At 39.3% G+C, this 12,957-nt stretch overlaps 1 protein-coding gene across 27 annotated transcripts in view; it reads right to left on the bottom strand.

The window, feature by feature from the left end:
- LOC311526465 (uncharacterized protein) overlaps positions 1-12,957 on the bottom strand; it is a 257,232-nt gene that overhangs the window by 147,433 nt on the left and 96,842 nt on the right. For 17 of the 27 annotated variants that reach the window (XR_014713018.1, XM_084639540.1, XM_084639533.1 and 14 more), the window contains 2 exons: positions 1,262-1,326; positions 173-305 (listed from right to left, as the gene is read on the bottom strand). The exons of 1 other annotated variant lie outside the window; for it this stretch is intronic. Coding sequence is in view for 16 of the 26 variants with exons in the window: in XM_084639540.1 (XP_084495666.1) it covers positions 173-219 (47 nt within the window). In the remaining 10 variants the exon portion in view is untranslated. The remainder of the gene's footprint in view (positions 1-172; positions 306-1,261; positions 1,327-12,957) is intronic. 9 more of the 27 variants (XR_014713014.1, XR_014713015.1, XR_014713016.1 and 6 more) reach the window with 1 other exon arrangement.

Raw genomic sequence — 12,957 nt, 5'->3', positions numbered from 1 at the left:
AAGCTTTGGGAGTGCATTTGCCCCAGAGACTTTCATGGGACTTGCACCTGTTTATTTCAGGTCTCAATTTAATCCAGCAGTTGGGAAGTCAAATGTTATCACATGAACAATGTTTTTCATAGTATTAGGGCAATTTGTGTATTACCAAAACGATTACCAATTGGTGTATTACCTGCTAGGCCATGAACAAAGCAGACTTGGAAATGATGGTGAAATCATAGTCTCTGGTTACGATAATGCTGACAGAAAAACCGTCCTCCTCAGAAGTGGTAAATCCAAGGGTATTGTAACAACCCTGGAATTGCCTATTCAAAGACATTAACATCTTCATGGGAATTGATGCCTTTTGGAGACACACTTTGCTGAAAACACTGCTTATAAAAGACTTTCCACTATAATCTTATCTGTTTTCCTAATATGTAATGCCTGTATCTACTCACTGATGGGTAGTTTATAGGTGAACAGGCACATTTTCTCTGCTGGCTGATTCTGCACCTCTACACAAAGGAACCCAAATTGTCAGTGAGTATTTTAACATCGTGGGGAAAAGAGACAAGCAAACAAAAAAAATAGGTCATAAATTATATAATTGTGTAAGGTAACAGCAAATGCAACGACTATGCAAAGCTAGAAATAAAAGTTCAGGAAGGAAATAGCATTTATTTCATTAAGAACCAGACCCTACAAACCATCCAAGCATTGAACTCAGTGGGAGTGTGGCATGTATATTTGTGAATATTCTATGAAATATACTTGTACATTATAGTCAAATAAGCAGAGGTGAGCTGGAGCCGGTTCACACCAGTTCACGTGAACAGGTTGTTAAATTTAGAAGCCGGTTTAGAACCGGTTGTTAAAGGGGTGGGCAAACACTGGCCTGCAGGCCACATGTGGCCCGTGGGACCGTCCTGTCCGTCCTGCCTGAGCTCTCGGCTGGGGAGGCTCTCCTGTGAATTTTTACTCACCCGGCGACACTCTGAGCCTTCTGCGGCACTTAGGCAGCGGGTCCTTCACTCGCTCTGAGCCTTCGGAGTACCCTTTTGTATGCTGCCGAAGACCCGGAGTGACGGAAGGACATGCCGCCGAAGTGCCGCCGAAGGCTCGGAGCGACTGAAGGAACTGGTTCTTCAGCTTCTGGCAGCTTATCACTGGAGTTACTTAATCAGATAGCATGATGTCTTTTTTTCAGCCATGTTCCAAAATGGTTTAATTAAAGGATACTCAAAAAGAACAGATAAGAGTGTCCTTTTGACACACTTACATGACTAGCAGGTATCAGAATCTTGTAAATCAGGTCTGTTCATTCTCACTGGGATCCAAGTTATTCTGTGTAAAAGGAGAAAGATTACTATGTTATAACAGTGGATTTAAAAACTCCATACAACCTTCCACACTCTTCCAAAACACTGCCCTCCAATACTTTCAGTATGTCTTTTTTCTAACGTCATTCAAGATCAACAGGTTTTTTTATGACATGGTCTATTTAAGACTTGCATAGGGCTGAGGTGTGTACATTTTCCTCAAAAGCTTTACAAATTTCATCCAGGTCTGGTGGCCCATACTGTTGACCTGAGTACATTCATTAGATGGAAGAAGAATCTCTGAGGGAATATCCCAGATAGTGTATCTGTCCTTGTTGTCAAAGCTTCTCTGATAACTATGTCCATTTTTTCTACAGTTTAAGCCATGTGTGGATTGACTACATAATCCTTGTACTGAAGCCTTGGGAAACACTGCTGGTGATGCTCCTGGCAACCTGTTAATCTAACTAAGCATACAAAAGGGTACTAAATTAATGTATAACACAGGTATGTTAATAGAAAACTCCATAATTGTAATTTGCTCATTTAGGTCGCGATCTAAGGGCTACTGAAAATAATTGAAGTCTTTCCATTGATTTTAATGGGCCTTACATCAATCCCATATTCCTCTCTCTAATCCATGTTTGTTTCCATGCAGTGTAGTACTGACATAGATCATGAGTTGTGTGAATTATAGTATGTACAGGGTTCACTTATTATACACATGCCAAACACTATGAAATCAATGCAACTTAGCAACATAAGTAAAAATTAAAAAAATATTAAGTCCTAAATAATTACCTGCTTTAAAATCGGTCAGGTCAAAAAGTGAGGCAGCCTTCCTGTTTATCATATTCTAATACAACATCATTGTATTTTAAATATCATGAAACCCAAATGGAATTTTTCATAATTTTCTCATCTCTGCTTGCAGTAATTCAACAAAAATGATATGGAAATGCCTTGAAACCTCTTAAAAAAGCAGCATTTTTCCTAATTTGAACAGATGAAGAAATATTTCAACCCAAGCTCAGCAAGGGATAACAGTATTACAGCCACTGCATGGGGAATTTTGCCACTCATAATTCTAAATCCTTCGCAAACACTTTATTGCTATAAGGTAGCTAACACCAGCCTCTACACAACAGGACATCCATAGCATTAACCATGAGAGATAGGCTTGCAGAAAGAAACTATAGCAAAGTAATTGTAAATCTCTAATGATGCATAAAACCAAGCTGAATTGGTCCTGAATTTTCAGCATAAAAGAAATGAAGCATCAGAAGAACCAATTCTGGTGTCAGTATAACATACTGTAGTGTGGAAACTGTTTATGGTATTTGCTGCAGTGAAAATATTCCTACTAAAATGCATCATGCAATTGATAGGAATACATTAAAATGCCTGAATGATGCAACTTCTAATGACATTTTATGTGACAACAGGAGCAAAGAATTAGCCAAAAGAAAATCTGATCTGGGCTACACAATTTGTCATCATATTTTCTGGTCATAGCCTGTATCTGGCAGAATTGGTTAGAATTTTTTTTAATTTGCTACTAAGACAATGAATCCAGTGCTTCCAGTTCTTGCCCTATTGTCAAATGATCTTCCTATGAATATTTGCTCTCCACTTTTCCATTGTGCAATGAGGTCTTTCGTTCTTCTTTCTCATATCCCGATGATGTCTGCTTTTATTGATTTTATGACTTCCGTATAAGTATCGATGTATGGATCAGATGATAGTGTTCTTGTATTGTGACTTGCAATAAATAGTGGGCTGTTCTTCTAGTCACTTTCCGGTTTTTGTCCTGTGCTACCCTGGGGTGTGAGCATTGGTCATGCTGACTCATGATTCTGTGCTCAGTTTCCTGGTTTATTCTGCTTTGTATGGTTTATTTGGCAGAAGAATTTTGCAGCAGTGCATTCAGGATGCCGTCCCTTGTGCCCTGTAGCTGCAGTACCCCCTCCACTTTGGCTGGGTTGCCCTGGAGTAACAGAGGTACATTCAGACTCCCTACGACCCTAGACGCTAGCTCAACACCTTCTCGGCTTGGTAAGACCTGCCAGAGCATACGCTCCGAGGTAATTTGCTGTCAAACCTCGTTCATCCCCACACCAACACTGAGGTAGGGAGATAGGATTTTGTGTAAAATATTCCTCCATGATCATATACTCAATGAGGAGATCAGAAGACATACAGAGGTGACCGATGTAGTGCAGGCCATGTATGACGCAAAGTGAAGATTCATGGGTCATATAGTTCACAGGCAAGACAATAGGTGGCCAACCCGCATCAGTGACTGGATCCCGAGAGACCACAAGCGACCACTGGGTAGACCGACAACGTGCTGGGCCAATCCCATGACAAAACTCTTTGGCCAGAAATGGAAAGGACGTGCTGAAAACAAAACAGAATGGTGTGGCGTCGACTTGCATTTGTGGACAGACGGACGAGGACAAGCCGGACAAAGGTGACTAAGACACCTTCATTGTGCTGTCAGATGTTTCAGTAGAAGTTTTCATATTACTTTGGGCTAGATCATGGCATTTATTCCACAGCCCTGCATAAGGAGCAGCATGGAGCTATGCCACCCCAAGAGGGCACTAGGAGAGATTGTACTGCAAGCAAGTGCATTCTCTCCCGAGGCTGCTTAGTGCACAAACTGCATCATCCATCGAACTGGCACAACTCTCCATAGTGCACTGGCCCTCTCTACAGGCTAGTATAGAGGCCCAGAGTCCTACCGCCACACAGTCGCTTTGGCACAATTTGCCTGGCAGTGTGAAGAAGTAGGAGCAATGTGTGCATGTGCTCCCCACAAAAAAGAGACACTGCTATTGTGGGAGGCCCTGGTATGACTGCATAAACATGGGTCTGGGCTCTCCTTGCTGGGCTCTTCCCACCCGTATACCCCCATGATGCCCGCACAAGAGCCATCAATATTTAGACCATAAAATAGAATGTGAATGTTATTTGACTGTTACAGTGCGTGCATTGTAGAAACACCTAGTAAATCATTTTAAAACTGCATTTTAAAATACCATATTATGAATTACTGGCCTCACAAACCTGTCACAACCAACTTGACTCATCCCAGCGACCACCCCACAAACCCACTGGGGCCTTCCTCCATCAATCCACCACTATTCTGAAAGTCTGTATGGAAAGATGAGCTTTGCAGAAAGCTTTAAAGCTGGTGAAGGATGCCAGATTGATTATCCTGAAACTGGAAGTCCTCTACTCATCTACAGATCTGGAACAGCAAAGGCAGTAGCAATGCAAGTTTCCCTGCCTCACCTATATGCTTTAGCATGGCCATGGACAGAACGGCTTTTGAGGTGAAAGGGGTGTTTTGATTCTTTGCATCTCAAATCCACGCCTTTCTACAGACACTGCCAAGTGGTACCAAATGGTATAATGGTTTTGGCAGCTGTCCACTGAGAGCTAGGATGGACACCACCAAAACTCTTGTTTTTTTTTTTTAATAATTTCACAAATCTCAGAGCCAGACATCTGAAAAGTAGGATATATCAACACAGTGTCAAAATCTATAAATGCACAGACTTGAAATCTGTATGTGCAAATAAAAAAATGGGGTATTAGCAATTAAATAATCATCTTGATGGAATGCATAAGAGAAACACATTTATCCATAATATGCCGGTGGCATTGTATACCAGTTTCAGTATATGATCTCTTGATGTCTGATTGGAAGGACACCTAGCTACAGTGAGGAAAGCAGCTAATATTTATCATTTTTATTCTTTAAAATATTAATAATTTCTTCCATTAAAAATAAGTGAGCAAAGTGACCCACTGAGGCTTTGTATAAGTCACCAAATATGGTGTACGGTATCTGTGTACAAATATTATACCATATTTATAACCCCTGCAAAATTCTGCTTAATAGAAATAAAATATAAAGAGTTTAGCATGAGATCTTTAAAAATGGGAAATCAATGATAGTTGCACCATTGATTTCAGGGGACAGAGAGTTAAGATAATGCTAAAAAGTGAGGAAATTCAGTTTCCCAGAGACATTAATTGTCCTCCAGCCCTTGCACAAATACCTACTAGAGGCAGAGAAATTGTTTAAAGAGAAAAAAAGATGTAGCGACAGAGGAGTGAACCAGTTCAGATTAAGGACCAGAGTCAGAACACTTTACATACATTGGTGGACTGTTAATCACACTGACTTCAGTGTGACTGAGGGGTTCAAAATCTTGCCCTGTACAACACATACCTTCAATTCCAATCTCAAACCACCTCCTCATTTTTAGATGCAAACTAAAATCAAATCAACCCTCTTATAAGTTTCTGAAATGTCTGGATACATATTTTCCCCACTTGTATCCAGGCTGGGAATGGAATCCGAGCTGGTAAAATGCCACAAGAAAAGCTGTCCACATAGTACTTCCACCTGGAACCCAAAAAGTACTTGATTTTCAACCTTCCTACTCAGGACATAGAGGTTCAAATAGTTTTGGTAAGCATCTGAAGTTTGGGATGATTGTCCAAGCCAAACACAAATGCTAGACCTTTTATCTCTCCCTACCTGAAACCTTTGCTCACCCGTTAAACCAAATCAGAAGCTTCTAGAGGCATGAAGGTCTTTTGTGCTTGTTTGGAGGTCACAACGGTCATCCCTGCTTTGAAGAACTAGCTCTGAGAAGTTACTTTAGGAGGAGGGTTTGGTGTATAATACTTACCGTACATCCATTCCAACTCAACCCACGTATGTGGTGACATAACATGGGCATGCTTGCCACAAGAATGGAGCATTAGAAGAGGGCCATATTTATGCATTCTACATTCCACAGCAAATTGACATTTTTAAAAGACATTAGAAAGTTGCTGTCTTAACAATCTCTATGGCCTTGGAGGTTTCTATGGGTATTAGTTTTGGAAAAGAGTCCAGTCTACTTGACCTGCTATTCCTAGGATCTCATAAAGCCAGTGAGACTCCATTTGATACCTCTATAATTCAGAGATACCTCACATTTTTCCAATCAATTCAGGCCATCTCTAATTAAATTGAAACAAGAAACTAAAGTGAGACGAATGGTTTATCGCTGCTTCAATGCCTCTCTACGTTGATTAATAGATAAAGAATTCATACTTCCACCAAATTAGTTGACAAACTCAACTGTAATTTATTCCTTGTACAGGATGATCTGCAAGCACAATATGCTGCCACTGAGGCTCAGCTTCTGCTACCTCTAAATATATTTTGTGCTGCTTGGCTGCCCCCACTGGGTACTCTTAACCCAGCAAATGCTGCCTTAGCATTCTAAGTTCCTCCACACAGCTTTTCTTTCAAAATACAGCAACAAAGGGTTTTTCTTGCATATCATACCACTATTTGTCAATCCGGTTCATATCCACAGGGGTTGTATTGGACCCATGGCTACTCCTGGGTGCTCAGAGTGTGGTTGTATTGAAGAGTGCATTTCTCCATCAACACTTAGTAAGGCGTGTGGCATAAATCTCTGGTTTCAGATGTGAATTACGCTACACGTACCCGTGCCTTTCTCGCCTCAGTGTCAGACTACTGCAATACGTTCTACTGGAGACTGTTCAGAAACTGAAGCTAACCCAGAATGTGGTGGCCTGCTTGTTCAGTAGAGCACTACATGGGAAGCAGCTTCTTCCACACTGGTCACCTACAGGTTTCTAGGTAAATTCAAGGCGTTGGTACTGACCTTTAATACCATAACTAGTATGGGTCTGGGTTACCTAAGAGACTGCCTCTCTCCTCGTGCCATACAACTGCGCTTGTGGTCAGCAAAAGGCACTTGAGCTGGAGATCCCAAATGTGATCCTTTAACTTGGAGGATGGGACTGGGTACAAATTGGGTGAGATAGCAAAGTAAAAGTATTGGCACTGAATCTGCAGCAGGACCTGGATATAAATGGCTTAATCCGATTAATTGATTACTGTGCACTTTGAACTTTATAAGGGACATCCGGAGTTTAGGATAGACATTTCTGCTACCAGTGTATTAGAAATGGAAATCGATCATTGAAAACATAACTTAATTGTGCTTCTTAACTAGAAATTGAGATACATGCATTTCTCTCTTCACGCTCCTCCCTGCCATTTACTATATCCAGTGTTACATAAGAATTTGCTTTGAATCCCCAGGCAGAGACATGATGCCAAGAACACATTGTCAGTAAAACAAAACAAAACCATTTCATGTCCCTGCTGAGTTCACATACACATTGTTAAGAAGGCAGATTTTTGAATTAACCACCCTGATCTGGTCATTGTATGTTTAGTCACTGCTGTCATAACAGGTGTCCAAGCATCCTTTACCCTTTGTGTCACCCTTTTGTTTTGTTTTGTTTTGTTTTCCCAGAACTTGTCAAAGGCCTCTGCTGCCTTGCTGTGGTGGCTTTGCTGTTCACTCCAACGTGGCCCAGTTGTAGGCCCAGTATTTGTTGCTTTAAACAATCCCTTCTGTGCATCCTCCAGGGCTCATGCATTTTGGAGTAACTGTCCTTGACCTTAAGTGTCACCAATTTTTCTTTAAAATCTGACATTCGCCAGCTCATCACACTTTACATGTTCTACCAATCAGCAGGAAAACACCTGTCTTTTGTTAATCTCTCTTTGCCTGTCCCTTTCTCCATCTTTCTTGCAATCTCCATTTGTCATTTCTTCTAGGTACTGTAAGGTATTTTGAAACAGTTTGATTCTGATTCTTTTATCAGGGCCAATCTTACTCCAACATCGATCAATGGCATAATGATTCATTCACTTCAAAAGGGCAGGACCATTTCATAATTTTTGTCCCAAGGCAAACTAAGATTGGACTCTGCTACTTTCAAACAATTTCCACACAGTCTTTTGATCTTTTTGTTCTTATTTCTTTGCTGGCATGCTAAAATCATGTTTGAGAATGATGCATAAGCTTTATATAATAGGGTCCCTGTCCTGCTCCCATTCAACACAATTTAATTTTTTCCACTGTACCATCTATGTTGCTGGGTCTGCTTTCCATTTATTGGTGTCTAACATTTATTGATGACCTCTGGAGTTCAAAATACTGGTTTTTGTTTTGTTTTTTAAGTTCTTAAATTATCGGTAACATTTTTTACAGAATTGGAGTATATCTGATGCCCTATCTCATAAAACAACATCTTTTTTGGATTAAATAATAATTTCTCCGGTTGGAAAAAGTACCCGCTAATAGCAGTGTTGATTTTTCCCTAGGGTCTTCAAGGAATTTGCTATAGCTTCAGGGCAAAATTTCTATAACAGGAATCTAAATTTAGGATCCTAAATCCATATTTAGGCCATATTATATGCCATATTTAGGCACCTGCTTTTCAAAAGTGCTGAGCACCGATTAGGTCGCATTGATTTACAAAGGCTGACAAGAGGAAAATTAAAGTCAAAGCCAAATATGTAACCAAAATGAACCACTGGACACCCTGACAAAAATGAGAAGAATTCCCAGGTTTAGAAAGGCAATGATATTCCTGTTATTTTGAATTGGAGTTTAAAGCATGGACCCTCTATATCAGGGGTTTAAAGGTACTAGTGTGGACCTCATATTTTCCATAGCATGGGCCTCAAGGACCACTTCTCAACCAATATCTGATAGCATGACGTCCTTGTGCCAATTACAACAATTGCTTATGTGCAAAACCAGTATTAAGATATTAATTAATCTATTTTAGCCGCTTTTCATGTAATTCTACAGTTGGAAGCAAGGAGAAGGCGCCAGTATCATGTGACCTTCCAGATCCCCATGGGTCGCTAGTCATTTGGAGAATCTCTGATCTACGGTATTACACTTCACAACTCTGATATAATTATTGTCTGCCCTGTTGTGCTAAAATGACTATAGCCCCTGCTGCCCTGCAAGCAGAGCCAGGGATTCCTTTCCTCTCTTTACTTATTCTTCTTTTCTGCATTGCACTTGTTCTTCAGAGGTTTGCTGACTTGTTCTTCAGTGGTTTTTCTTGTTCTCTCTCATACGATGAGTAAAGTGCACAACAGCCATAGTTTCACTTCATCATAAAGTCATATGACTGCCTGTAAGTCTTTCGAGATTTCAGCCCTAACCTGGAAACTTCACGTGAGCGGGAGAACTGCAGCACCCATGTGCAGACTCAGACTCCACTTTGATCATTAGCAGGGTCAGGGCCTTAATAGCATACCTACTTTCACAGATGGTAAAATTCAGCTTTCCCGCAGTTGTATACTGGGTACACGGAATGGAGAGACTTACAACAAATATCAGGAAATAGTATTTAAAGACAGATGAACAGTGTTTCTTACAAAATATGGAAGCTAGAAATGAGTAACTTCTTGAGGCATACTCTAGTCTAAAATCTGTAGTGCAAGACAGACTAATAATTACAATTATTTTAGAAATGTCTCCTCAGATTTTGGCCCATTTGTGCTTTAATCGCTTTAATGTATTGCAAAAATACTTTTTCAGAAAGCCTTTTGATAAAATGGGGAAAGCCATAAAGTGCCAGATATATTTCTTTCCCAAATTGCTTGCCTTCTGAACAGCAGTTTGATTGACAGTATAACATTGCTCCAGAGTGAGAGAAAGCAAGGGTGTTGAACTGGTACTCTGCCTTATGCTGCAATTCTATAAATGCAAAGACTTGATGTTCCACATAATTAACCTCTTTCTATTCAAGGATCTGGAAAATATGGTTGTGTTGGAGTCCCACAACTTAAAGTTCAAGACCTTCATGGATGAAACAATATTTTAGAGCATCAGAACTATATAAAATCCTTATCAAAAACTGTCAGAGTTGTAATTACCAGTAGGTTTCAGTCAATAATTGTTAGAATTACTGATGGGTAAGCAGCAACACTTCACCTGCAATTCTTTCACGAGGATGAGAAAAGCAGCTGGAAAGAAACCATAACAAGAATCTTGTGGAGCTCAGAGAAATGTGATGTATAAAGAGATTATTATTTCCTGTGGATATTGATGATAAATGAACTGGATTTTGTGTGAATAAGAAATATTGTTACCTTCTATACCATCTGAACTCCCTGCATGCCAAAGTAAAAATCTTTCCTGTCACATGTAAGGACTCAGCACAAGATAAATACTAAATATCTGGGTCACAAGTAAACAAAAGTAGAAAATTCTTCTTAAGTTCTTTTCATTTAATTAATCCTTCCTGCAATTTTATCAATGCAATGGAACATTGGTTAGTGCAGAGGGTGTTTTATGCAATAAATTCATCCATATCAAAGGAGCTGTAAGAAGTATTAAGTAGCAAGATAAATAAACAAAAGGCAAGGTATGTTGATCGTCTGGTTAAAAGCCTGCCCCAGGGGATACCCATATCTGTAAATCAGTTACTGTAGTTGGTCTAATCATAGTATGTCATAAACAGGTAGCTTTCTTTCTTAATCTTTACCTAGCTTATATAGCTTACATAAAACATGAAACATTCAACTGTAAAACAGCTAAAACAATAAGGGCCGTAGGGGCACCATTAGAAAGATGTCCCACATGAAGCTGATATTTTAGCTAATTTATATGATAACACTTGGGTAAGACATGACTCTTTCATTTAACTATTAGAAAATTGGTATTTAGTGGCACAGATCTGTCAGTGTGATAAGACACATGGCCAGTAATTCTAAGATGAGGGGAAAGCAGCGTGAATGGACAGATCATGCTTTCTATTAAATACAGAAGAGACTGATGTTTGGAAAGGCAGGATGTACCCATGAAATAACCTTTAAAAGCTTTTGTTGACATGGGATGCAGCTAGAGATGTTACCTAGCTTTTCACAATGCCACAAACATTCATTGCTAATGAAAAAGAGACCAAGAAAACCAAGAAAAACATTCAAATAACCCATGAAGATGAAATATGGGGCCAGTTTCTGCATTGATGTACACTCCACAGAGCTCCTTTTAACTTAAGGGGAATTGCACAGGGTGCATATCATTGGAGATCTTGACCTATCAAGTCCAATCAGCAAAATGCTAGGTGGCAGCAGGCCCCCAATTGCAGAGGGACCAGCCACAAAAACACACTCCAAGCTCTCATGGAGACTGCACACCACTTAATCAACCAATTGCAACTTCAAATAATGACTTCACATTCTCACATTCATTCTAGCGTGAAGAACTTTCACACAAAAAGCTTTTTGAGTATCTTTGTACAACAAAACATTCAAAGAAGTCACACTATCTCCGAGCAGAGGAAGAGGCTGAATTCAAAAGGTAAATTATTCTTTGATAATTATTCACTCAGCTCTAGTCTGAACTGTGCTATTTATCCATTTTAGACTGTAACCCCCTAAGAGAAGGACCACCATCTTCCACTATGGGCATGTACAGTAGAGTTCCAAGCACACTGATGATGCGCATCAAATAATAATATAATATGTTTAAAACTGTTGGCCTTACACAGAAAACTCTGAGTTTACATTATTGATTGTCTTAGACAGAATAACTTGCACTTATGTATGAATACAAATCCATTTGGTAATTTCAGAGCCATCGGGCTATGTATGATTTTACATATTTATCTGCTTAATTAGACACTCAAGTTCAAAATATTGCAATCAGGATCTGTTACACTCCCTGGAGAACACTGGGCTCCTCGAGATATGGATTATAATAAACCAATATGTAGTATTTTCATTTTACCAATATAATCTAGTTCAAATATTGTTTGTGTTATTTAAATGGGAGACTGACACCTTTGGGAGCAGATCGTCAGCTGGAGTAGATCAGCATAGCTCTGTCAATGCCAATGGCACTATGCCAGTGTACGCCAGGTAAAGATCTGTCCCATTACCTTCTGATGAGCAATCTGAAATTTCAAAAGGTAGAAATCATCTCTCAGCTTGAATATAATGAGAAATATAGATTTAGTTGACGTATTTAGATGAACAGGTGTGTGTGTGTGTGTATCTATATATGACTTAAAAAAATTAGATTTCTGGAATATCCCGAATGGGTGAGGTTTTGTTCTTTACACCACCATGACTAAATAAATACAACAGAACAGAAAATGCCTATCCCTAATGTGAGATAGATTACAGCATTTTGTGACATGAGACATGCATGTCAGTGAAATGGCAGGTACATTTTGGATATGGCTGATCACCTAGCCTGTACATTTCAGTAGCAGAGTGGTGTCACATCCTATGACCAAGAAGCACATGTATATGTGCCCTTCAATTCACTAACCTACATGACACATAATATTGTCATTCTGACTGTAAAATGCTGTAGAAGTAAAAGTTGGATACTTTGAGACTGATTCTGCTCTTAGTCACACTTGTAAAAATTAGGAGTAACTCTGATGGAGTCAATAAAGTTACATCAGTGTAGACTTGGAGTTACTGAGATCTGAACTGTCCCTCTGTATTTAAAGGTGTTGAATAAGAGTCATCTAATAATTTTTTCAACATATTTTCAAATATTTTGAGTACATTATTTGACAATACATTTCTTTATTATTCACCCAGCTATATAGTTAAGTGGGATATATTTAGAAACTCATTTGTACTATGAATATGGCAATATTTTCTCAAGTAAATTATAAGTTATTTTTCCTATTATTCACCCAGTTCTAGCTGTTTCTTTCTTTTTTTTTTTAATTTTGTACTTTCAGATTCCTTGGTAAACATGCAATGAGTGAA

This window comes from Lepidochelys olivacea (assembly GCF_965140295.1).
Source record: "Lepidochelys olivacea isolate rLepOli2 genome assembly, chromosome: 9".
NCBI classification, from domain to species: Eukaryota; Metazoa; Chordata; order Testudines; family Cheloniidae; genus Lepidochelys; species Lepidochelys olivacea.
The sequence above is the reverse complement of the archived record's forward strand: the minus strand, read 5'-3'. Positions and strand labels throughout refer to the sequence as shown.